General features: G+C 47.6%; 1 protein-coding gene across 9 annotated transcripts in view; it reads right to left on the bottom strand.

Annotated features, from left to right (window-relative positions):
* Positions 1 to 27782, bottom strand: part of TKFC (triokinase and FMN cyclase) — a 1395923-nt gene that overhangs the window by 446939 nt on the left and 921202 nt on the right. For all 9 annotated transcript variants that reach the window (XM_069623835.1, XM_069623836.1, XM_069623839.1 and 6 more), the window contains 2 exons: positions 3883 to 3967; positions 3662 to 3751 (listed from right to left, as the gene is read on the bottom strand). In XM_069623835.1, coding sequence (XP_069479936.1) covers positions 3662 to 3751; positions 3883 to 3967 — 175 coding nt within the window. The remainder of the gene's footprint in view (positions 1 to 3661; positions 3752 to 3882; positions 3968 to 27782) is intronic.

Genomic DNA, 27782 nt, shown 5'->3' with positions numbered 1-27782 from the left:
TTCGAGGACTTGAGAGAGAGTAACCATCTTGAACTTGTCCTTCCTGAGGAGCTTGTTCAAACCACGCAAGTCCATGATGGGTCTCAATCCCCCGTCTTTCTTCGGGATCAAAAAATATGAGGAATACCATCCCTTGTTCCGCTCCGCTACAGGCATCCAGTTCTATTGTGCCTTTCTCCAGCAGGGATTTGATTTCCTGCGCAAGGAGCGGATCCAGACTCTTCAAAGAAAGATTCCCTGGTGGATTGTCGTGAGGCCTCTGCTGGAAGGGAAGACAGTAGCTGTGCGCTATGATCTCCAGAACCCACACATCTGAAGTAATGGCACACCATTCTACAAGATGCCGCGCCAGCCTTTCCCCAACCGGCGAACCATACCATGGGACATGGCCTCATGACTGAGCTGAAGCGGCTGCGGCAGTGCCTGAGGGCAAAGTGGCAACTGCCCGAGTGGCCTTGGCACCTTGTTTTCCACCTCTGGTACTCCTACGGTGGCCCCTTTGACTTGCAGCTCCCCTCGATCTACCAAAGGAAGAGTAGTATCGAAAGGAACCTCCCCTCCGTTGCTGTCCCCTAGGACAAAAAGGTGGAGGTTGGCGAACTGCAGCGCTCAGCGACTTCACTGCAGCTTTGGAGGTCTGCAACCTCTCAAGGCTCTCGTCAGCCTTGCTGCCAAAAAGATGTTCACCATCAAAGGGCATGTTGAGTAGTCGGGCCTGTACATCAGGAGCAAACCCCGACTTCCGCAACCACGCAAATCTGTGCATTACGGTGCTCGCCGCCATGGACCGGCTGACACAATCTGCCATGTCCAGATCCGACTGAACGGATTCACACATGGCATCATTGCCATCCTGAATGAGAGTAAGAAAACCATCCCGTTCCTCCCCTCCGGGAATATGTTCAGCCGCCAAAGACACATAATTCCACAGGGTGTGAGTGAAACGTGCTAAGGCACACACGGAGCTGGCTACCTGTAAAGCTATACCCCCTGAAGAAAATACTTTCTTCGCCCAGCCATCAAAACGCTTGTCGTCCCTATCAGGAGGGATCGTAGGGTACGATGCCTGCTTTGCTGGGGCCGTTGCCGCCTGCACCACCAAACTCTCCGGAGTGGGGTGCGTAGTCAAGTAGCAGGGGTCGCTACTGGCTGGACAGTATTTTTTCGGCAAAGACTTGCTCACTGCAGGGAGACTCTCCGGAGCAGTCCAAGCCACCGGCACCCTTCTCTGTAAAGCCATATGATATGGCAGCACCGGGTCAGTGGGTGGACCCTGGTCAAGGATATCCGTCAGGTCATCCTGCAGAAAATCCACTGGTGGTGCAGACCACGCTAAGTACTCTGTCACCCTCATCGACATGAGTCGCCTGTACGAAGATTCAGCATGCGTACCAGGCTCAGGCCTGCCAAACTCAACCTCTGGGGAGGTCTCAAGGCCACTGGCGTCGTGCAAAGACTGACGCAGGTCTTCCAACTGGCTATGACCAGATAACAGGTCATCAGGAACCTCATCAGGAACCAAACCTTCCTCAGACCCTTCCTCCACCTCAGACATATAATCCAGAGGCTGGAACAAATCCCTGGAAGAGGGCACAGAAAAAGGCTCAAATACAGGCCTTACCGACTTCTTCAGGGCCTTCCTCAGAGTTTCCACTGATACACGGGGTACCTCTGGTAAAGCCTCCACAAAAAGTGTTGAGGGCATTGACGGATTCGGCGTTGACGTCGAGCGTGGCGCGGATGGCTTTGACACAGGCCTCGAGGGCGGACCCCCAAGCGCGTCCTTCGACGGTCTCGGCGCCGATGAGTTCCTCGGAGGCGGAGCCTCGAGAGAGTCCCTCGACGGACATGGCGCCAATGGCGTCGATGTCTTCTTAGAAGACCTCACAGGATCCACCGGTCTCGAGGGCGTCGAGGACCGGGACCTGGAGCGGGCATGGCTAGAGCGATCCACCTTGTCAGATCGGCACCTCGAATGCTCCCGATGATCGCGCCGACCGCCCGAGCCCGAAGGCGTGCGAGCTGTGGCCCTAGCACATTCTTTCGAAGGCGCAGACGGAACGGAGCCCTGCGATTGGAAAATTGTCATCATCTCCGAACGAAATGCATCCCATTCCGCAGGAGAAGATTGCTTGTTGGGACAAGCAACCCGCTGACGGGCGGAGTCCTCGGACGAGGACGGGGAAAGCGACCAGTGACGGCGCTTCCGCGAGTGCCTCGAAGAGGCAGAGGAATGGCGGGACCCACTCTGGGACCGACACCCCCTGGACTTACGCCGATGACGCAGAGAGTCGCCTGTCGAATCATCGGTCGAAAGCCCAGCGGATTTCGACTTTCGGGGCTTGGACACCCTACCGACAGAAAGCTTCTTTTTCCGCTCTCGTAAGGCCTTCGATGTTAATGACTGGCAATCGTCACAATCACCCGTGGCGTGGTCCTCACTGAGGCACCAGAGGCAGGCGTCATGCGGGTCCGTCAGCGACATCTTCAAACCGCAGTCCCGACACTTCTTGAAACCCGGCCGCGGGGTAGAAGAAGACGAAGACATGATATTCACAAACAAACAATTTTGAAGAACCGAAAGAAGTACTCAGAAGACCCGAGGCGCGCCGAGATCTCCGAAGCGAACACTTTCGCGGAAAAAAACGGAACTGAGGCTACGGGCGTCATGCGTCCTACTTATAACATCCGGTGACGTCAGCTAGACGGAGGCCCTCGACGACAGCGTATCGATGTCATCGACGCAGGACGCAGACGCCAAAAATTTTCCAAAGCAGCACAGCTGTGGTGATTACCTGTCATAGATGTGGAATACGCCGGAGGAACCGATCCCTTCGAAACTTGTGTATAGGCGCATTATAAATGCCATATCATATCATAACATATATCATATCATGTAAATTGAATCCATTCCACTGATGGTATTATTTATATCAAATCAGGGTTGAACTGGATAAAACATAAATAAACCTATGCATGAAAATAAAAATGAACTATATCTTCGAGACAAGCTGTGTGAGTAGTACCTGGTGAACAAGGTTGGTGTTTTTTAAAGCATGTTGGTCAAAGTTACCAGCTGCATAGTAAACAAAGTCATCAAGCTAGCCCAAAAAACCGTCCCAACACTGTTTTGTTGGTTCAGTCACTGGATGAATGACCTCAGAGCCTGAAAAAGATACCCACTTTCGCCCTTCAACTTACTTGTGTTTATAAATGTGTGTTCAGCGTTTAGGTCAAGTAACACACATGACATTTAGTAACTGTGTGTTGATCTCATGCAGGAGGTGCCTCAGGATGGATCTGGGCCGTCCAGTTTATGTTAGCCTTTTCTAACAAATAATCCAATCTGGTGGAAGCTGCAAACTGCTTAGTTGAGGTTTCCATCCAGAATCAGCACACAGGAACATGGGATCTGCATGCACATACACAAGTAATCTGTATACACAAGCACTCAGCACCAGGAAATCTGGCCACAGGCCAGTGCATGAAGGGATAAGCCCACACATGAATATGGTTGGTGTTCAGAACATATGGAGAAATTCACACGCAGAGGCTTGACTGCATTGTGTAATGAATTCATGTCTACAGGAAGAGGATGAGGGTGAGCCTGGCAGCAAATCAAAACTAGAACTCAAATATGAAGAGATCAAGTTGAACTCACCTAGGCACTGGATGGCTGAATTACACACGACCCCCAACTCCAGAAAGGAAAGTCCACCTAAATTGTTCACCACAAGCACCACACTGGTTCCTGAAAAAAAACACCACCAAGTACGTAAGTAGCAGCTGAGAATAGGAAGTTAAAGACATTGATCATGGCCCCTTCTGAGGCATGAGATGAACCTTCCACACCCTACAACTAGCCTAATATACAGCACTTACCAGGTTCGAGTGTGACACAGGATGCATTGCTAAGGTCTGTCATGTGGTCAACCATGATTTTCACAACTTCATCAGCCATCAGCATCTGTTTAACAAGATGAATACAAAAGGATGCTTAACCAACACCACAATGTGCAGTGCTCATACCATAACAAAGAGTGGTATAAAAAACAAAAGTATTTGTGTAAGTTAAATCATTGTATCACATCTTAATGTTCACCAAATCGATTCACACCAAATTCTAGAAAGACCCTCCACATAGACGTAACCAGCATAAACTTACCACCATATCACCAGTCTGTCAACCCCAATTCACCATGGAAAACAAGCCCACGTCAACTTATAACATTTAACCTACATATAATGTTCAAACATTACCACCAGAAGGCCAAATGAAAGAATTAATATTAAGTTCATGAGAACAAATACATGAATGCAATGTTTATAAATCTATACCAGACAGCGACACTGCCTAAGAGGTTTTTGGCCTTGGGAGACAATTCCGAATGGATGAAGAAAGCCAGCGTTTAAGATTCCTCCTGTATGCCAGATTATTCCAATTCGCTGAAGTGCAGGTGGAAATTACTTCCGCAGTTTTGCCATAGATAGAGAATGATCTGCCATCTTTCCAAAGCTTTTTGCAGGAAATCATAAGCAGATTGTGCAATGTAGGCCAGATAGCCCCAGCAGGAGGAGAATGAGTGAAGAGGGGCCAGTGTGCTGGAAGGATTTAAACTCTTTTTTTTAAAAGAAAATTCTTTTTGATATCTTTGCTCTTTTTCAACATGTAACAGTTACAATACAGTGGCACAAATAATCATATACTTCCAAGCTTAAGTGAAATAGTTCCCTCTTTAACTTCCTGCCCACCCCCCATAACTGCCTGTGTATTGTTCCAACCTTTATATCCCATTTTGCGATACACTCTCCTTAGCTCCGTGTTGTGTGGTCTGTACAGCATTTTCACCCTTACTTTGATTAAACAATGTTACCGTTAGAGCAATCCACTGTAGAATGTCTGTTGCAAGTTCTTGTTTCTGCTCTCCAAGTGCCTTCTCCCACACCCCCGTTTCTGCTTTTGCCCATTTCCTCAGGTCTTCCCACCATCTATCAATACGGTCCCTTTGAGGCTGTGCTACGTTTAGCCAGTACATTAATTAGGTATTTTATCTTAACCATGTTTTTTTGCTTAGTGCTTCTCTTAAAGAGTCCCAACATACATGCCTCCGGGGATTGGATGCCCAGGTGAATGCCTCCTGGGGCCACTCTGTTTGCCACGCTCCTCCAAAATTCCTGTATCTTATGACATTCCCATAACATGTGCATCATGCCTGCATTCTCTTCCTTACATTTGGAACAGGCCTGATTACCCACACCCTTCAACCTTGCTATTGCAGCTGGCGTTAGGTATGCCCTTTGTGTAATGTAAGGTTGAAGCAGCTGCAGCCTGGCATTTCTAGAGACTTTCATATGGTATAGAACTATACTGTGCCACTCTTTGTCTTCAAATGATTTCCCCAATTCCTTTTCCCATCCTCCCCTGCACTGCAATTCGACTCTCGAGTTGTGTGATCTAGCTTTACCTCATATATTCTGGAAATAGCGTGCCCCCCTCCGAGATGTTTATGATTGTTTCAATGTCTTCACACCCTATTGTATCCTCCGTGACAGATGGCCACCTACCCTTTATTGTACTTAGCACAGTCCAATGTAGTAGAAATTGACCCTTGTGTATACCCGTAGAATCTTGCAGTTCCTTAAATTCCAACTACCTATTTTCATTCCTGAGATCCCCTATTGTATGCAGATACCGCAAGACACCCAATGTGCTTGCAGCCTTGCTCTAATTCCTTGTGTGTCTAACATTACCGTGGCCAAGGGGGTCTGTGGTGATATTGGGTCTCTAAGTCCCATGGTTCTGCAGGTCCTCTGCCATATCTGTATTCCCAACTTCACTAAATGTGGGTGAACATGCGATTCCCGCGGCAGAGTCCAAATCAAGTCTCTAACATATAATCTTTTTATTGCTGGCTGTAGGAGAGTTATCTCCCCCGTAGGGTCATCTGCCATCCATTGAACTACATATTGTAGCTGGCACGCCAGGAAGTACAATTTGAAATTGTGGCTCTTCAACCCTCCTTGCACATAGGGCCTTTGCAATACGTTGAGTGCAACCTTGTGTCCCCCCTGTCATAAGAAACCCCTGCATACTTTGTCAAGTTCTAGGAAGAATTTCCTGGGAATATTGTATGGGATATTCCCAAAACAGTGCATAGGTCTCGGAAGTGCTACCATTTTTAACAATTCCATTCTTCCTGCCATCGACAACGATAGCTTGCCCAAGAATTCCATCGATTTAACTAAGCCCGCTTTAGCCTGTATTGTATTGGATTCATGTTCTAGCTTTGGGTCGTGATATATGTTCAGCCCTAGATATATGAAGGAGTTCCTGCTCCACGGCAGGGGAAGAGCCAGCAGTTCTTCATCCACAAGAGTCGGCAATTTTGCTAGCGGGAAGAGACATGATTTACTCTTGTTTATTCAAATCCCGGTCAGTATGACAAAGTTGTCTAGCACTTCTAACACATATGGCAGGTTCTCTGTGGGGTTACTCAGGTATAATAGCATGTCATCTGGATACATTGAAACTATATTCCTGACCCCGTCTATTTCTATTCCGGCATCACTATATTCCTGTCTCAGGAAAGCCGCAATGGGCTCTGCTGCAATTATGTATAACACTGGGGACAGGGGCCATCCCTGTCTCGTCCCCTTTTGCAGCTGCCACTTGGAACGTGGTACCTGTCCTGACCCTGGCTGTCGTTTGGGTGCATATTAGCTTCACCCACTTCATATAGTGCGCCCCTATTCCCATCCTAACCATAGTGGCATACAACCAGTCCCAGTGAACAGAATAGAACGCCTTGGTCGCATCTAATGAAGCCACAGCGCAGTGCTCCGCTCTGTTTCTTGTGCTGTTAATGACATTAAATAACCGGCTCAGGTTCCCAGAAAAATTCCTATCCGGAACATATCCAGTCTGATCCTGATTTACTATCTTGGGAATTACTTTCCTCAGTCTGTCCGCTATGATTGCTGTAAGGATTTTGCTGTCCTGGTTCAAAAAAGACAGTCTATTTTGTTTGGTTTGAGGAGAGGAATTATCATAGCCTCCCTCATACTATCGGGGAGGATTCCCAATTTATATACGTCGTTGTATACTCTGGCGAGGAGTGGAACCAACGTGTCGGCATATGCCTTATAAAACTCCCCTGGCAGTCAGTCTGTGCCTGGGGTCTTTCCTGAGGGCAATGTTCTTATTGTGACTAAGACTTCCTCTCGGGTTATGGGCTCTTCCAGCATATTCATTTGCTGTTCGTCTAGGTGTGGCAGGGTAATGAGATCCAAATTATCCTGCAACTCGTCCTCTCTCTCTATCTGGGGGTCTCTGTATAAGCTCATAATATTCTGAAAAAACTTTATTATTGCCTATTTGCATATTTACCTCATTATCTTCTGCAGTTTGGATGGAGTGTATTGGGGATCTCTTGTTCCTGTTTTTGTACAGCCAAGCAAGCATTCTCCCTGTTGTATCTCCTTGTGCATGACTTCATTCCAGATATTTCGCGTAGTTAAACTTACCCAGCCTATCCCATTGTGCTAGACACACCTGCCTCAATCTGATTTCCTCCTCCGAATGCTCCACCCCTGCGCCCACCTGCCTCTCAATTTCCAATATTTTACTTTCTGTCTCCTTCAGGCTGTTAGTGACCCCCCCTGCTGTGGCTATCATCTCTCCTCTAATTACCACCTTGTATGTTTCCCAAATTGTGCCTACATACTTAACACTTCCCTCATTCACTTCCATAAAATCTACTGTGCTTTTCCTGATGTGTTCGTTAAATGCCTTATCCAGCAATGCTTCACTCCTAAGTCAGGCGGTCTCGGGGTGGATATCATCCATTTTGTTAATAGTGGGGCGTGGTCCGACAGAACCCTAGCCAGGTAGTCAGCCTCCGTAAATTCCATCACGTGTTCTTCCATTGTGAACAGATAATCAAGTCTTGTGTGAACCTTATGTGGGACTGAATAATGGGAGTATTCCATGTTATTCCTATGTAGTAACCTACAAATATATTTTAACTGAAAATGGTCCAAAATGGTACTTAGGACTTTAGCAGGTGGGCCAGTCTTTTGTACGTCGTGTCAGACCTGTTCAATGGAGGATTTAGGGTGCAATTGAAAGCTCCGCCCCACATCATGACTCCATTTCTATAGGGTCCAAGTATGGCATATAGTGACTTTTAAAAACAGTGGCATGTTTGGGTGCATAGGTGTTCACTATGCATACCTCCCAGTTCTCTAACTTACCGTGTATTATAGATATATATGTATGCAGTGATAAAATTGCGGCAAAAAAAAATCTCGCCTATACAAAAAATCGCTGCAAAAATGCTGTGGTTTGACCTGGTAAAGGTGAACCCCGTTATACCATTTAAGGGAATCGGGGATTGCGGGGGTGTCCCCAGCTCCTCTTAAATGGTATAATGGGCCCAGGGGTTGCGGGGGTGTCCCCTGCATCCTTTACATGGATTGCGATGGCAAAACCACAGCATTTTTGCCGCAATATTTTGTAACCACAGCAATTTTTGCCGCGATTTTAACACATGGAACCGTATTATAGCCATCCTCCCTTCGTCGTCAATCCTAGTATTTAGTACTTTAAGTGTGATAGCTTGGCCGACCCAGATAAGGACTCCTCTAGCAAATGATGAATATGTGGAACCCACCATCACCCCCCCCATGCACTAGCAAGCTTCTTTTGTTTGTTCACTCAAGTGTGTCTCTTGTAATAGCACAATCCCCACTTTATGCTTCCTTAAATACGTGATCACCCTTTGTCGTTTGACATAATTATTGAGACCCCTGATATTCCAGGTCATGATTTTGACTTCTTCAGCCGTCATATAATAATTTCAAGGGCTCTGGCAGGGCTGCTGGCCTTCCCCTGGACCTTGGCCAGTATCATATGTTATCTACATGCAACTGTACCAGCCTTCCCTCCCTCCCCTCTGTATGAACCCCTCCCCCCCAACTAACAACAAAACACACTCAAACTGAAACTGTCCAATCATGCTACGCACGCTAGGACTACCTCGCTTCGGCTCCATTAGACCTAGTCGCTAAACTAGACTCCTAGTGCCCAATGAGCGGGCACTATTCTGTACCCTTAGAAAAACAAACCAGTGTGGGTTAGGAGAAGGGTCTTCGTATTGCGTTCCCTCTACTAGACTTCAGTGACTGTACCGTTGTGCTCCTACTACATATTTAGCTCAAACAGCAGCATCAATGCGCCCTAGCAGCGATAATCCCCGGGCTAGCTTGCAACTTTCCGCCTTTGCTGTGTTATATGTTCCTTACAGAACCAGCTTCGCCCTGTGGCTCTCCTTGGCATCTTCCGACTCATGCCTAAGTTTGTAGTCCTAGCTCTTCAGCTTCCAGGATCTGCACGCTATCCATCCAGTCCTGTGCTTCAGATGGTGTCTCGAAGAAGAGGGTCTTGACATTGTGTAAGATCTTCAATTTAGCTGGGTATATTAGCATATATTATCATATCTTTTAGACCAGCCTTTTTGAGTGTGACTTTTGTTGAAATAAATTGGGCCTTCCTCTTTTGCACCTGAAAGGTGTAATCTGGGAATATTGATATTTTTGCTGAGGCTCTTTGTATGGTCCCCGCAGCCCTGGAAAAGGCAAGGATCGTTTTCCTGTCCTTGTAATTTAGAACCTTGGCAATGATGGAACTGGGAAGTGCACCTGGCGGTGGTCTTCTGGTCAGGGAACGGTGCGCCCACTTCGATAGTGAACCCCTGTGTTAGGTCCCCAGCCCCTTTTCCTGCAGTAGCACATTTTCAGTATAGGTGGTGGGGTCTGACCCCTCCATTCCCTCCGGCAGGCCCACTATCCTGATGTTGTTCCAACGCACTCGTCCCTCTGCGTCTTCCGCTCTGTCCTCTAGCAATTTCACTTTCTGAAGCAGGATATCAGCGTCTTTGGACGTTTGCACTCTTACGGTGGTATTTTCTCAGACCTTTTCTTCTAATTTGCCTGTGCGTTCCGCCAAGGCTCTAACATCTTGCCGAAAGAGGCCTACATCAATTCCTACTGCGTCAATCTTGGCTTCCAGTGTTGCCTGTAGATGCTGCGATTGCATTCAGAATCTGCTGATTCCCTGAGTCAGTTGGTTCTCTAGGGTGCAAGGTGGATCCCCCCTCTTTGTCACCGCAACCAATATCAATTGAGCTTGCTTGTCCTTTTGCAAATGATTCCATCGTGGTCTGCTTATTTTTTGTTTTATTGCCTTTTGTCGCCATCTTCTCACTGTTTGCTGTCTCCGGACCTTCGAGTCCGCCCTCCCCCAGCTGCCCCTCCTTTTCCACCTTCCTGTCTCTCACCATGGATCTCTTGCCTTGCTTTGGGAGCTAGTATACCCCAGTCTGTTTTCGGCCACTAGACCTTCTTCAGTGCTGGCATTATCCTGGATCCATCGATGCTGTTCCTTCGCTGCTTACTGTGCTATTGCTGGGGCCTCCGGCTGTGTTGCTTGGTGTTATCCGCCCTACAATTGTACAGAAGGGATCTTACCCTTCTCCTAGTCAGCAAACTATTATTTTGGCCACGCCTTGTAGTCTTGCATCCTCCCCTTCTCCCTCAGAGCAATTAGTGCTGCGTTGCTTGTGCTCCCTTCACAGCATGTGCACAATTTTCTCTGAGTGCGTTTCTTGTGGTTGTGTATATCCCGTCACAAGGGCCTTTGTTTTGCACCAGGGTGGGTCTCTGCCCCGCTTGTTTACCCTGTTTAACTTTGCTGTGCTTACTACAGGCGCATTGGGCCCAGCGCTACGTGTGATCCACTCGTTTGCCCTGATTAACTTTGCAGCGATGAGTATGGACCCATTGGGCCCAATGCTGCATGTGATCTCACGAAAGCTTCCCGTCTAGCTTTTAGTTCGTATCCCTCACTCCCATGGGGGGTACTGGACAAGGAGCGGCTGTACTGCATCTTATTATGTTCATGAGCCTGATGGCTCGTTAGAAGGGGGGGGCGTTTTCACTAAGCTGGTGCTCCGGTGGGGTCAGCGCTAACCTTGGCGCTTCCTTCCTTGCCCTGTGTATGAGCCCAGGAGCTGCACGCAGCTGGCAGCCTTGACTCCTTCTGTAGTACGCAGGGGATCACCCGCTCCTTACTGCTTTGACGGGGACTCCACTCTTCAGCTTCTGCTCAAAGCTTGGAGTCGTGTAGTTCGCAGCTGGTTTCCCTACAAATGCTAGCAGCCTCCGATGTCCGTTGTTGTAAGCACTTTCAAAGTCTTTGGGCCTCATTACACGTTGTGCGGTAAGGGAATACCGGTACCGGTAAAGAATTACCGGTACCGTTAATTTCCCAAGCCAATTACGACCTGTACCCTCCGCTATTAGTGGACCCGGTAAGTACGGTGCTACTAATAGCGGCAAGGCAGTGCGCGAGCCACCCCCAGTACGGAAATAGCGCCATGGCGATAATAGCACGCCATTACAAGCCATGCGGACATAGCATTAGCGGCATCGTAAAGACCCAAAAACCCCTTACTGGCATGGCGCTAATAACGGCATCTAAAACCACCCATTAAGAGACCTGAGCTGTGTTCCCATCTGGCACAGGTGGACACAAGCAGCACAGGCGGAGGCAATGGAGACAGGCAGCACCAAAGAGCACACCACATCCCTTCCCAGACCCCTTCCCACACCAAGATGGTCCCAATACCAGCAGCATGACATGGGCTTGAGTACATGATTGCAGTGCAGCACCAACAACGACAGGCAGCACAGAGGAGACGCAGGAGGAGGAGGCGGAGGGCAAGACTGGCGCAGCAAGCACCACCAGGGCACCCATAAATACCACGAGGGCAGCCAACAAACCCCAGGATCCAAGGCAGTCCATTTCACCCAACACCATCGTCTGGACCGGTATACCATCACCAGCATCATGGATAAGATACATGACAACATTTTGACCCTTTTAGACATCAGAACTGCAATCCCCCCCTCTACTGAAGGTGGTGACTGTGCTCCACTTCCTGCCCACAGGCTCCTAGCAGCATACTGTGGCGCAGATGCATGGCATCTCACAACCAGTAATCTCATGCACACTGAACGAGGTACACGATGCCCTCCTGAAGTATGCACGTGGACACATATTCCTGCCACGGACTGGCCAGGAGATCGCAAACACCAAAGTTGCCTTCAATTCACTGGCAGGAATCCGAAGTACCATTGTGCCCATGGACTGTACCCATGTGGAATTGGTGGGCCCACATCACAATGAAGTAGTCTACCGAAACCAGAAAACAAGTACACTCCATATGAGTCAAAATGGCATGTGATGCAAACAAGATAATCACACATTGTAGTGCAAGATATCCCTGATCAACCCATGATTCAATGGTCCTGCAGAACTCAACCATACCACGCAACATGCAGCGACAAGCTGGACGACAATCGTGGCAAGTTAGTGAGTAGCAGGGCATGCACATGGTGGTGTGATTGGGGGGAGAGATACATACTCCAACTGGGTGTTGACTGTCGTGTGTCGGACAAATGAACATACAGATGTACGACAATGTCCATCATGGAAGGCCACAATGTACCTGAGAAGACCTCACATGCATATTTGAGCTGCACATCATTGAAAACAATCCATGTCTCCAGATATCACCCATCCATCCACACCCACATGCAAGAGGCGATGGCAAGGAGGCACACGATGTGCGTCAGCATCTGAATCAGGAATTTCATCAGGTACAAAGGTGAAATATAATGGATGGAGATGGGTATTGTTGCCCTGATGCATTTTTTGAGGCCCACAAAGTACCCTGTCCACAATAAATTACACATACACAATGATGGAGACCACGCCTGTGTTTCAACTTCAGAACAGTGTATTGCGAACAAAATGTGGACAAAAAGTGCATTACCCCAACTGTGTAAACGCCCTTTCCCCTCTCCCCCCACAACACCCCCAAATGCACCCTTTCCCCCCTCCCCCCACAACACTACCGAATACACCCTTTCCCCCCTCCCCCCACAACACCCCCAAATACACCCTTTCCCCCCACAACACCCCCATGTGAGCCCCATAGTGTCTACGTGTCTTTCCAACATGTGCCACCTAGTCCTTGCTGGACCTAAGCGTCAGGGCCTCCTCCACCATTGGGTGGTTGTGATGTGGGGCGCCTCAGGTTGCGCTGGGAGCGGCGCAGTGGGCTTGTCTGCCGGGAACTTGCCGAGGAGGAGGTGCCCGGCTGCTCCTGTGTTGGGGGTTGGTATTGCCTCTCCATGATGTCCCCAATGCGTGTAATGGCCTGGCGGAGTTGGCGCATTTCCCTACAGATCCTGTCAGTGCAGGCCTCCATGGCCTCCCTTGTTTGCCCTGCTAATGTGCTGAGGTCATTCCTTAGACGGCCTGCCTCGACCACATGCTGGGCGACCAGGCCAGTAATTTCTTCCCGACTCCGACAAACGGTTGCAAGGTCAGGTTGGGGGGTGTGTGCTGTTGGGCTGGCTGGTGCGCCCTGGTCCGTGCTTCCCGCATCAGGTGAGGACACCTGAGGGCTCCATGCCCCTTCAACGGTGTGGGTGTCATTTCCTCCATGGCTACCTGATATGGACGTTGCCCTTGGCCTTTCCTCAATGGACCGTGTTGGGCTGGGTGTATGGCTATGATCCAGGACATCAATGGCGTCCTCCTCGTCAGTGAGCAGTGCGGTGGCTGCTGCCTCACCATTCGAACTGGTGGTAGCGGAGTGCATGCCCTCTGTGATGATTTCACCTATGATGGGGCACACTGGCGTGGGTTCAGCAATGACAGCAGCCGTGCCCTCAGGCTGCGCGGAAGTGGTGCTTCTGCTGCCTTTGGCCCTCTGATGATGGACACTCCTCCCAGTTCCCCTGGAGGTGGTGGCGGTGTCCCCTGTCTGATTCATCCTGGCCTTTTTGGCTGATGGGGGAGTATGTGTTGCAGTGCATGTGCCTTCGGTGTCTGTCGGTGATCCTGTAGGGGACAGAAATAGGGTATATCATCGTTAATGGTTCTACGTGCCTTATGCAGAATCTTTACGTCATGCGGCTCTATGCATTGGGGCCTCTTTAATATTGATTCTTGTGATGGGGATGTCGGGTGGGTCATGCATGGATGGGTCTGTGTTGCACGTGTATATGGTGATGCATGCATGTATGTTTGTGGCTGGATCAATGGCCTGGTCATGGACACATATTTGGGGGAACCCTCACCCTTCACTGTGCATTGTTTGATGTATACACTCACCTCCATCAGATGAAATGGCCACACCAAGCTCCATATCTCCGACGCCCTCTATGGATTCTACTCCAATTGTGGAGGCACAGGTCTCCTCCCACTCCTTGAGCTTCAAAGGGGAATCTGCGCCACCTCCTGTCGCCATTGCCAGGTGACGGTTGACCGATAGTATGTTCCGGACACGAACCCGGAGGTCGTCCCACCTCTTGCGGCAGTCCTTCACACTCCGGATGGTAGTGCCCACGGCACTGACTTTGCGGGCAACTTCGGCCCAGATGGCCTTTTTCAAGTGTCTCGGTGAGCATTATCAGCTCCTCGTTTGATAACTTTTCCTTACGCTGGAGATCAGCAGCTTTCTTTAGAGCCTTTGGCATCTTCGGGCTATCCGGGATGATTTCTAGTCGTAGTTCTCTGGTAAGAGGTCCTGGATGCAGAGGATGGCAATGGATTGTGTTTTTAAAGATGGCCGCCGTGCTCTTTCCCGTTCCTGTGCGATGACGCTATTTCCGGTTCCGCTTTTTTACGGTGACCGTTAATAGCGGTGACTGCTAATAGCGGTGTCCGCAAATAGCGGTGACCGCTATTTGCATGTAGCGTGAGGGCGGAGGTGCTATCAGCACTTTGGTCGAGGCCGGTAAGGGGCTTTTTGGGGGATTTTGCGGCATGGCAGTAGGGTCATTTACGGCATGGCGCTATGCTCGTGTCCGCGTACCCGTAATGGGCCGCAATTAGCGGCCTCTTGCGAGGGCGGTCACGCTAATAACGCCATGCCGTTAAATTCCATTTTTTACCGCACAACGTGTAATGAGGCCCTTTATCTGCCACAGCTACAATACGTTAGCCGGCTGCATCGGCAGTCTGGCCCGAGTAGGCTGGATCACACAGCACGTCCCCAGCCTCTGCTTGCTACTGTTCTCACGGTGATCACCGCCGACTCCGTGCCCCGCAGGTCTGCACCTTTACTTTGCAGCCACATGCTCCTCCTGGTCCGTGTTTCTTTCACGTGTCGGCAGCGACTCCGGGGCTCCCGACTTTCAACTTTCTCTCGCAGTTGTGAGGGTATATGAAGTACATGCTTGCTTCCGTGGCTGTCCCCCGTCTCTTTACAATTCTATTTTGGCTATGTCTCAGCTCCTGCCATCCAACGTGTCGCCCGCCGCCATTTTCTGCTTGCCTTATTCCGCGAGATGCATTCTCGCATAGCTCACCTTCTATCTTTGCCCAGACTCTCAGATTACCCACAGCCCTTGCTGACATTCTTCTTGTTGGCAATCTTCTATTTTCAAATCAAGCTTTGATATTTAAGTCTTATCTTTGAACGGATCCGCAGGAGCTTTCAGTGAACATGTCTGCCTTACATGGCTGTTAGCCACACCCCCCTGGAAGGATTTATACTCTATGCTACTATCAGGCTCAATTGCTGCCAAAATCTGAAACATGACATGATCTCAGATAAAGATCTGGCCAAAGACATCAGCATTTGCTGGGGATGATTGATGAGGTAAAGCACAAACTGAATGTCCAGGTGAAAGAGAGCAAGGTATTCACTGCAGTGACCCAGTGAGGGTGGGAAAGGAAATAGCGGACTGCTTAAAAATCCAGAGGTGGCAGAAATAGAATTTCATTAATGCATTGACCTGTGATAAAATAGCCTTATAGACTGAGGGAGGGGTAATTATCATGTGTTAATGACCGGCCCACAAGTTATGGCCCAAGGCTTTGCCATAGTTGGAGAAGGGTCACTATCTCAAGTGATAATAACCCCTCCCAAGGTCTTTAAGGATATTAGCTCATAGTATTAATAGCAATATAGATGTTAGGGTTGTGGTTGTAAAGTAGAAATAGTTTAATAGTGAGTTAAATAAATACTCAAACTGCAATAGTTAATTAAATGTGCTTTTATTTTGTAATATTTTAAAAACTAGGTTTCATAAGTGAAGCATTTTAATTCCAAACTTGGTTGAATATGAAGCGTGTTAACATAAGTATGCATTAGGTGTAATGTAAAAAGAAAAGGTTTCTCTATAAGAAATTGAAAGATTTTCACATGTTTTAGCTTTTTCTTTGGTGTGTTAAACTGGGGTTTGCTGTCGGAAAAAGATCATCCAAAGAGACAGTGTTTTGTTAAGCGAAATCGCACCTGTATGTTTCTTTGTCGATTCCCTGTCTGCTTTTCAAGTAGGAATATTCAGAATGCAGTCAATATCAGTATTTATTGACTACTCTGTGAACGGTCTGATTGGCAGAGAGTAGGTCAATAACGATCTCCATGCGCTAATAAGGATGATTGACTGAAGAAGGGAGCCCCTACCACAGAGCATGTGTGCAACCAGTCTAGTTACAGGTCAGGTGCCCCAAACTCCTTCTGCCCTCCAAAAATGTTAGCCTCCATCTTCTTTGCATAGGTTTTTGACAATTATCCCTCACCAAGATGCTCACTGCAGTGTAGCATCCATGAAGGATGTGGACTGTGGGTTCCAAATTTCTATCCAGCTTGAACATGACCTGGATGTATTATGCGTACGTAGACAAGTGTTTACCAAAAGAGTTTGATGCGGTTAGTTTGTGGAAAGGAGGTACTTATAAAAGAGGACTTAGATAAAGAAAGAACCGCGGAGAACCGAGTGCTTGAGTGACCTCCGATTAGAGGACAACATTATTATGTATATGACTTGTGAAGGGTTTTGGCAAAGGATTCAAGGCAATTGTATATGATATGATGTGGCATTTATAACGCGCCTGCACACTAGTGTTTCTGTATTGAAGAAACCAGTTAGTGGTGCCAAACACTGCAGAAAGATAATTGAGGATTACAACACACTGTCATGGAGCCAAATGTACTTCACGGAGGATGCAGCTCAGGGGTTCAGCTTTCAAAGTTTTATTAGGGGCTATCTATAATTCTTAAGCCACTTACAAAGTCAGAAATAGCACAACTGTTCATATCTGATTCCAGGAAAATACAGTGGACCTCATTCCGAGTTAGGACTACACCATGGAGTAAATAGCTCCATGGTTGGCAACCATGGAGCTATTTACTCCATGGAATACCGGCATGGTGAATGGAGTAATTTCCGGTCCATTCCAAGGTTGGATAGACCGGTAAGTCCCCATTCACCATAGCCCTTCCCCATCCCCATCTCTGCCCCCATAGGGCTCAATGGGAATGGGGAAGGAGGTAATTACGGCACCGTAAATTACGGTGCCGTAATTTACTCCAAGGTCACTTTGCGGGTCCCGTAATTTACTCCTGCTAAAAGCAGGAGGTAAAGAGGGACCCGCAAAGGGAACTCGGAATACGGAGGTAAGGGATTACCGCCATCGGTGCCCTTACAGGCGCCGGTAATCCCTTACCTCCAACCTCGGAATGACCCCCAGTCTTTTTCAAATAGTCTCTCCTGGTCTCTCCCTAGTTTCCAATAGTCTCTCCTGGTCTCTCCCTAGTGTCACTCACAATCTCCTGTAAAAGGTCGTTTTTATGGGTTTAAGTCCTTGTAGGAGGTGTGACAAATCTGGAGGTTTCGTCCCTTCTTCATTGAGGGGATGTCACCCCCTTTGAGGCTAGTGAAGTGAGCCTTCTAAGCAAAGGGTTTAGGGAAAGAGGGAAAATTAGGGCCCCTTTGTGTCTCTCCTCAGGCGCAGTCATGACATGCAGAGTCTTCCGCATGTTGTCCGATCCTTGCCTATTGCGCACAAAGCCTGGTTGGTCCAGGTGGACGCCAAGATTCTCGCGAATATCTTGCCATCCGTGTTTAGCAGTGAGATGGGTTGATAAGATGAGCACTGTTCCCTGTCCTTACCTTGTTTGGGGATGACCACTATCAATGCCTCCAGGAACGTGGGAGGTATATTTCCCGGGTCCCTCGATGGCATTAAATAATTGGGCTAGGGGTACGGCCATCAGTTCCTGGAACTGTTAATAAAAGTCTGAGGGGTACCCGTCCTCACCCAGGGCTTTACCCGACTTCAGCTGAGCTATCGCCTGTCGCACCGCCTTTGCCGTAATGTCGGTCTGAAGGAGTGACCTCTTGCCCAATGTCAACAGGGGCATGGGGAGTAGATCTAGATATTCCTGTACTTTCGAGTCACTCAGTGCGTGGTCGTTTATATTCTCCCTTGTTGTGTGCATCTGGTCTTCCCCGTCCCTGATCTTGTCAACCTTCCTCTCCACCTTTGCCTCACGGATCCTATTTGCCAAGAGTGTCCCCACATGGTCCCCTTTCTCATAGTACCTTTGCTTAACGTAACATAGCCTATTGACCACCTCGCCTATCAGGTGCGAATGTAGCTCCTGTCTTTTGTCCCTCATGTCTCTCAGGAGTCCCTCGCTGTCAGTCCCTGATTTTGTTAGTTGGGTCTGCATGCTCTGTAGTTCTCCCCGCAGGCGCTGCTCTATTAAGGCCCTCTCCATCTTCTTCTGAGACCCCTCTGCTATCAAGAGGCCCCTGAATGTAGCATTCGCCGCCTCCCACACGTGTTTCAAATGGGTTTCACTGTTGTGTCAAAAAAGCTGCAAAAATCTTTCCCCATAAATTCCATGAAGATGGGATCTCGCAAGAGACGTCCCTGCAGCTCCACCTGGGTGCCCCCCGTCCCTCCCAATGCTCATTCCGCCTTTACCATCTTGTGGTCTGACCACATTACCGTTTCAACCCTGGGGCATGTGGTTAGGTCCCTCTGCTCCTGTGGTGTCAGCAAAAGATTAATTCTGGTGTATGTTTGGTGTGGTGGGGAAAATAAATATACCCTCCTTGGTGTGTGTGGTGCGTTCTCCATACATCTGCCCAGAAGTAGTCTTGCAGCAGCTGCGTAAAATCTCTGTGGATCTTATCCTTTGTTTTTCCCCTGTCCCTGTGGGTGGACCACCAATCTAACTCTGGGTCTAGGAACATATTAAAATCCCCCCCCACGATCGTAGCCCCTTCCGCCCAGTCCTCCAACACTGCGCACACATTTCTCAGGACGTCACCTGGTTCACGTTAGGAGCGTAGACTGAGGCCAGGGTGACCATTTCCCCCTCTAATTTGCCCTTGACTGTGATAAATTTGGCCCAAAGCGCCTCTTAATTTGGACCTCCATTAGGTGTCTAGCCTTTGCCATCACTATGCCTACTCCCTGCTTCTTTCAGGTTGCGTGCAAGGCCCAGTACATTTTCCCACCTCTGGTCCCTTTAGGGCCCTTTCCTCCCCCTTATGATAGTTGGTCTCTTGTAGGAATAACACTGCCAAATTGAATTTCTGGAATGTGTTGACTGTGAGGGACCTTTTATTCAGGGAATGTAGCCCTTTTACATTTAGTGTCGCTACTTTCACCTTATCCATAGCCTTGCCTGGCGAATTCTGCATCTATCACCAAGTTCCCTTTGAGTGAGCTTTGGTCCAAGCCCTTGGACAAGCGTTGCGGGTATTCCCACCACCCTCCTCCCCTTCCAACTTTCCCTTGATGTGAACTTTCCCCGAAAATGGCCTGTGAAGAACAGGCCCTAGCCTGTCAGCAACCCAGCCTCCCTGAGACGGCCAGACATTCAGGGTTACTAGGACAGTGTGGGATTCCCCACCCCACAGAAACATGAACAAAACCAGTAACCTTTACATGCTTTTTCTTCCCCCTCCCTTATCCAGAGCAATTCACCAAATTCAGGGCGTAGCCCGCTTCATCCTTGACCCTTGGGCTGCGAGGATTGAGGCTTCCTGGATTTCCTCGTGCTGCCATCCCTCTTGTGGCCTCTCAGCTGGGCAAAGGCATTGTTGAAGTGCTCCCTTAGCTTATGTTGACCCTCGTAGTTTTGTTGCTGCCCCCATTTCTGAAACTCTTGTAGCAGCGTACCTGCTTCATCTTCCTGTGATAATTTGTAGTGTTCTCCGTTGTAGTCGAAGGACAGCGCGAAAGGGAATCACCATCGGTACCTGACCCCTCCCTCGCGGAGCCATCGAATCAGGGGCTTGCATTTCCTCCTCTGTTCTAGGGTGTAAGAGGATAGGTCCTGTAAGATAGTCACAGAGGCGCCTTCCCATTCTATTTCGCCCACTTCCCTGGCTTTCCTAAAGATCTCCTCTTTGTTGCTGTAGTAGTGGCACTTCGCCACCACTGAGCGCGGTCCTCCCACTGATCTGGCTACTCTGTGGACTCCCTGTCGTTCTCTCCTCCCAGCAGTTGTCTCACCAGGCGTGTCAGCAATAGCTCCAGATCTCTTGGGGATTCAGTTTCTGTACTAGGGAGCCCCCATATCTGCAGATTATTTCATCTCTCCCTGTTTTCCACATCGTCAAGCTTAGCCATTGCCTCTTTCTCCTTGCGTTCCAGCTCTTTGACCCTCATTTCTAGGGCCACGTCGGATATGTCAGCCGATCTATGATTGTGCTCGAGGGTCTCCGCCCGGTCTTCCACCTTTGAGACCATATCTACGATGGCCCCTAAGGAGGTCTGTACCTTTGTCCTGAATGCCTTAAGTTGCAAAAGGATGGCTTGCACGTCCTGCTTCAGGGTATCCATGCCGCCGGCCGCCATGATCTCCCCTGTCTGTTTTTTGTGTGGCTGTGGGTGTGTAGTTCTCAGGGGTGTATTGTCCTCACTGGAGTCCCCTCTTATATGGGCGAGCATGCCTCTCGCTGGGTGTCTCCCGGGCTGCCACCCTCCTGTCTCTCTGGGGCTCTCACAGCTTGTGCTCTACTAGGCTTCACCTGACGAGCAGTTCCCGGCTGCTGTGTTTGCCCAGCTCTTTGAGATCTAAGTCTATTCCAGTGGTTCAACTCAGGGCCCGGGTCCGGTTCTCTCCTTAGAGTGTTTTACTCTGCGGTATCACCTGAACGTCGCCCCCTGGGTAGGAATCTCTCCTTCCCTTCTCAGCACATCCCCCTTCGACCCCTCAGGCAGTATGTGAAGCGTGGGGCTCCTCGTTCCTGTCCCTTCTGTTGTGTGGGCTCCCTTTCACCGTTTTTCAGTGCACAATGGTTTAGTGGGGGGAGGCGGGGGAGGGTAGGGTAGTACCTCCTCACCTTGTGACTGCCTGTAATTGCTTTGTAGGGTTTCCTCTCCTCTCCACATTGCTCTGTGTTTTTTCATTCCGTCACCCTCTACGGTGTGCAGGCGTTCCCCGGATGGTCCTTTGTGCCTCCTCGCGGTGTCCGCTTGGTTCGCCGCCTCGCCTTCTCTCAGCGATTGTCTTCCATATGCCTGCCCAACCTCTCAGCTGTGTCAGGGGGCCAGTTGCAGGGTCGCTTCAACCACCGGGTGGCCGCGGCGTCCGATGGGCTCCCTCTTACTCCCAAGGGTGCTGTTGCTGCGCTAGTGTTTCCTCCTACACTTCAGCACACCCGGCGTAGTGCTTCTGTCTCCACAGGGAGAGCGCAACTCCTTTCTTTTGGTCTCGCCAGCCGCTCCAAATCTTCCTTTTATGCGGTACTGCACCCTGCGGGGTTGTCTGTTGAGGTTTTTATGCCGTTATTAACTATTCGTGCTTGACAGGGTAAGGAGCTCCCAGCTCACGCACCATCTTGGTCATCACCCCCTACCGGTCTCTGAGATTTGTTGTTTTAACTAATTTTGACGAGCACCCTTAGTTTAGTTTCTTAGGTATGGAGCTTCCCTATTAGCAATAGGGTCAGTAAGGTGTTTTCTTTCATTTAAATAAAACTCCTAAAGTAAAAGTAGGTCTTCTGGTCTGAGTGTTTCTTCTGGTATGCCACAGTGGGTGGCCTCCCCTTCAAGTCAACTGATGGGTTGCACTAGAGAAGCTTTTAGCAACTCTCCTTGTAGCTTTGGACTTCTGGTCTGTAGGTTCCACAGCTTCTCCTATATGTAACTTTGGCTTGGAGGTTCTCCAATGTGTGCTGTGGCGGGTCAGAAGGAGGAGTCGGACATTCTGAAGACATGGTTCAGGTTCTTTTAATGTAAATTATAAATAGGTCAACCTTTCTCTATCACTAGAGGGCGTACCCTACCTATCTAAAGAAACAAAAGGTTCTTCTTCATGGTCATGAAGTCCAAAAGAAAATATGCCCTCGTCCAAACGACCCTAACTAGCCCTGCCACCAAGGCCATCTCAAGGGGATAGGGGGTGGGGGGCAAACTGCCCCAGGCCTCGCTCTCTACAGGTGCCTCACAATGAGCTGCAACCATAGTTATTTTAACAGGCTCATTAATGTAAAGGGGCTCCTGTGGCCATCAGCGCTTATTAAAGAGTGTTTCCTAAACACATCTAATTTCTGCATAGACCTGCTTAGCATTGTTTATTTTTCAACTGTCCCACTGGTGTCTAGCCAGCCTTTTCTCACTCCACGCTTGCCTATGCCTTTTTTTCTTTTCTCTAGAAAACGTGCACAAAATTAATCAAGGGGATGTTGGCAGGAAGAGAAAAACTACTGATTGGGAAAACTTTAATATATCTCTATGCCCCTCTACACGCCCCAAATCCGTGGTCAGGAAGACTTATTTTCAATAAGTAATACAACTTGCACAGGGGTAGCCATAACACAATTTACATCTTCTTTTTTAAGTATACTTATGCCTGTCACTAGCAAAATCATGGAAATATGTAAAGCTAAGGGTATATGTTGCTGCTTTGTCTAGCTGTAGGGTCTGCAAGCATCTGCTTAGCTAATTAAAGTGAAAAGACAGGAAATTAGGTTGTGTAATGACCCTCTACTCTAGATATGGTCAGCAAACCTGAGCTACTGCAAGCAGAAGACATTTTTTAATTTGTTCACAGCAAGCTATGTGAAGGCACTATCACCTCACTGCCAATGTATTCAAACCCCACTATTCAGCTTCAGGCATGCCAGTATAAAATAAGATTCATACATATCTTAAGGAAGCAAAGAAAGACTAGATTTTGATTTTTATACAGGCATGTCCGATGTTTGTCTGGGGCAAGATCCGTAGTCTATGTTAGGATGCAAAAATCTTATATGCAAAATATTTTTGGGATGTGTGTCTGTGTAAGTTTGTCTGGCTATACAAATCCACACTGTTGAACCCACTGATACCAAATTTTACATGGACTCCTCATTTGTCTGGGGAAAGATTGTAATCTATGTTTGGATGCACAAAAGTCACTCCGTAGACACCCTCATTTACTGATGCTCGCCCTGATTCACTACACTAGGTACTAGAAGGAGGCAACATTTGGAAGTGTCTGAAGCAAAATGGTCGATATGTTGGGGATTCCTTGGAAAATTATTACTACTGTATACAGTTGGAAAGTGTTTATTAAAGCATTTTGAAAGGTAATTAAAAAAACATTTTTTACATTTTGTTTATCATGCCACTCCAAATATGGGAAATGGCAAGGTTACAGTTTCCTTAAATTCAGTCACGAGAAGAGAGCACAATCAATCAATCAATCTTTCTTGGACATTTTCTCAAATGTGCTGAAGCCATTAACGAGCATCACTCCGAAAAGCTCCATCTGATGCAAAGCGAAAATCAATATCAATAGTTTCTGAAACACAACAACAAACAGCAGGATGACTTGCCGGCCAGAAGACAAGAGCAACTTTCTCCAGGGCAAATGAGATGCCAGAGTAAACTGAAGCAAGACTTGCTGACATGAGGACAAGAGCAACATCCTCCAGGGCACGAGACACCAGAGCAAACTAAAGCAAGACTTGCTGGCAAGAGGACAAGAGCAACATCCTCCAGGGCACATGAGACACCACTCGATCAGGACACAGGCAACGTTGAGTACCCCAGCTAGTTACTTACATAGCACTTTCGCCAAATAACTTTGCATAAAGCACTCATTTAAATGATTACCCTGCAACCAAAATTAATACTTTTCTTAGAAGACTAAAAGGTTGGGTAGACCTTGTTAGGATTCAAACCTGTGACTTGCAGATCATACAGATTCCAGCAGTGAGCACTTAACCCGCAGAGCTATTTTACCAGCAAACTCTCCTTCAATGTGCATACCACAGCATTTGGTAATGCATTGGCTCTGGGCCAATTCCTTATAATATTACAATGCTTAGACGGAGGAGGAGGAATATGCCATGAGCCACTACTAAATGTGATAATATTAGTGTTATAATTGTTTTAATAAAAACACTGGAAGAGACAGCAGATGGTATTGGGTAAGTATCCTAACATATGTTTCTTTTTAATTGCAGAGTTGATTAAACAGCATACGTGTCACTATTGGATAGCTCAGCAAGGTAAAAGATCAACTCTGGCATGTGCCAGCCTGCACTTTCCAAGTTACTTTTTCAGCAGGGCCAAATCAGCCCTTCATCCTTCTGAGGTGGATAAATTAAGTACCATTACATTTGGTACTAATAACACCTATTTCTACAGCGTTTAGAAGCAGCATGAGTCAGACATGAAGTGCTAGATATATAAATATGATATAATAACTATTATACTTGGATACGGGAACATTAAGCCACAGTGACATCAAAACATGAAGTATGTTTGCACAAAATGATAGGCCACAGAAACATAAAACAATCAAGTTGACTCTAAACAAGCTGTGGATCTTGGCATCCAGTCTGACTCGCCTTTAGAGACAAACGCTGCTCTCAAGTTGTACCTTTGTGAATACAGCAAATAAGATAAAGCAAAAACACATATGAAATACAGAAGGCTTCTGGCAGGTGGTATTGTGATGGAAATGCCATACTGCAGCTCACATTAGCGGTGATGCACACAGAGTTCATGTGACTAGAGTGTACATGGTAGGCTCATGGTTCCTGACCCTAGATAGTGGTGATCTTTGTAAGATTAAGAGTGTGTTCAGTCTCCAGATTTACCCTACAAATCGTTTTGATTGTAAGTGCAATTGACCAACAGCAAGATTCAGAAACCTCATCAATATATCTATGCCCTACACACAATCTCAATGGGAGTGTTTTCACATTTCCTATTAGTGGTGCCGCTGGCGCAGTGCAAAAAATAGCAATGGGGCCTCACCACACTTTTTGCCTCACCAAAACCTGTGGCAGCCGTGCCTGCCACAAATTTTTACTAACCTAAAGATAGACCAAGGAAATGATTTGTCTTTGCTTGGTCTCTCCACCAGTTCATTCAATGGTCTCTTGAATTAGAACACCTCTCAGTGGGACATGTGGGGCCTCATTATGAGGTCGGCAGTACCCCGTTGTTGCTACCGGCGTGTTGCTGCAGACCCCATAACACTGTTCTGCCACGTGACATCCTGGTGCCACTGAGATATTACAGGGGTTCAGGCTGGAATGTCAGGCGGTGAAAAGTGTAAATACCCATTCCCGTGGAGTTCCATTGGACTCCACGGGAATGGGCACACGGATGCACTGGCACCATTGCTAATGGTGCCAGTGCTTCCGTTAAAACCATGCCTGCATGGACCGGTTCTCCCAGCAGGTCAGACCTGCTAGGAGCACCGGCCCCTGCAGGCATTCTCGTAGTCTGGCAGTCTGGAAAGGGTGCTGGTACATTGCTACCGCCACCCTTTTTTCCAGGACCGCCAGGCTTTTAATGAGGCCCATAGTCTCTGCGATAAATTCTTGTAGCTCCACAAAAACACTTTTTGCTTTCGTACTTTCTGTGGCCTCCTTTTTAAAATGTCATCCACGATAATATTTATTGATGCTCAGATTGTTACATGTAGCTTCTTTCCAGGCCTCCCCTCCAGGAAAACTTTGACAGGGTTTAATTGTTGCTTATGGTTTCCTCCCAGGCATCCCCTCCAGGAATACTGGATCAGGGTTTTCCTTCACCCCTTACTGAACTTCTATTATTATCAGTTCTTAGTCTTATAGTGTCTCTTTTCTTACTGGTTATACCCCGGCGGTATTCATTCAGTACCTCTCTTCCAGGCTTTTCACCTCTGGATGGAGTATCTCTTCTCTTACTGGTTATACAACAGCTTTGTGGATTCAGCCCCTCTCTTCTAGGCTTTTCACTTCTTTGTCGACGCTGTTACTTATTTGATAACTCATCCTGCATACTGGGGTTGAAGCTTCTTACAATAACTCTCTTCCCTCTCTGTATTGCTCGTTATATGTCTCCAACTCCCATCAATTTTAGCCCTGCTTTCTCGTTCTTGTGACTGGGACACGTTTTCTCTGAATGATAACTAAATGCTGCAGGCCTCCCGCTTCTCCCGAATGTGAGGAATCCTAGGGATCCCTCACTAAACCACTGCCTAAAGTCTCCTGCGAGGTGGCCAGGGAAAGGCAGAAACTTCCTGACCTTGGAGGTGGTGTACTGCGGGAGGATCGCCTTGGAGGAGAAAGGGCCCAAGGTGGTGAGGAGATCCTGTGGGATGAGACACAGTATTTGTCCTTTAAAAGGGAGAACCTTTTAGAGTTGTCAAAACAGGTAATGGCTTGTTATTATGATGTATCTGAACCACATATAAGATCTGTGGCTCTGGTCGCAAATTGCATACAACCCGAACAAGCCTTAACAACAGAAAGACCATTCAAGGTACTTCAGGATACAAATCCTCCTTACTCCCAAAGTTATAATGGAAAGGAATTTAGAAGTATTGCCTCAAATAAACTGACTTCCTCTATAACAACAAATTCTAATGGTTCATCCTTAAATGAGTCTAACGGAAATAAATCTGCCCTTAAACCCAAGAAGTTACTAAAAAGAACTTAGTTACTAAAAAGAACTCATTTGCAAGGATAAGGGAACATATTTCCTCTATCAGTAGTCAAGACCCTAGACTACCCTGGCAATGCATTGGCAAAAAGATCACCAGATGCAAGATAAACATGGGATAAAGTTCATAGGTCTCAAGAAAATTACTCTGAGTAAGAGATGGGGAAAAAGGGAACGCATACTGAGACAAACAGAAGCAAGAACTATCCGTCAATTCCAGGCTACTGAGATTGGTCTAAATGCAGACAATGAAATTAGCTTATTTCTATGAAGAGAAGGTATCCAACAACAACTGTAAGATAAAGCAACGCAATGCGTGAATATTATAATACTAGAGCGTTAGGACTAATGGGTAATCCGTAGGGAGAATAGTTGCTATACATCTACTGGAGATGTTATATATGTAACAACTAGAAGATCATATCTAATAACAACAACACAATGACACCTTGCATATTGGTACTTTAAATTACGCAACAACCTTATTTAATTAAGACTTATTGATACATGATAATAAATCATAATGTTTAAATGTGAATCTAACAAGCAACAAACACAAGAGGGGATTATAACGGTCTGAGCAATGATAAACATCAAGGATAATGACAAGATACGTGCTGTTAAATCAAAAGAAATTGCTGATTACTTTACAGGCCAAATCAGTAACTCAAGACAGAGGCAAGGTTTAGCGCACGTGCATGTACTTAAGCTTCACCAAAATGGCGGGCGCGTTTGTTGACACAGAACGTTGCCGCGAGGGGGATTAACTCCAGGAACGCAGGTAAGCTACTTGATTGCCTCACGTGAGGACTAGCATATATTGGATAAACACAAAACCATTGGGGTTTTAATTGAACAATGTAAATGTGTGCTAATTTTGAACATGATAGAAAGTGCGAGGCGGGGCATTTAATCCTTGAATGCGGATTGATTCACGCGAGGACTAGCATCTATTGGAATAATA

Source organism: Ambystoma mexicanum, chromosome 11 (assembly GCF_040938575.1).
Source record: "Ambystoma mexicanum isolate Mex_15411 chromosome 11, UKY_AmexF1_1, whole genome shotgun sequence".
NCBI lineage: Eukaryota > Metazoa > Chordata > Amphibia > Caudata > Ambystomatidae > Ambystoma > Ambystoma mexicanum.
The sequence above is the reverse complement of the archived record's forward strand: the minus strand, read 5'-3'. Positions and strand labels throughout refer to the sequence as shown.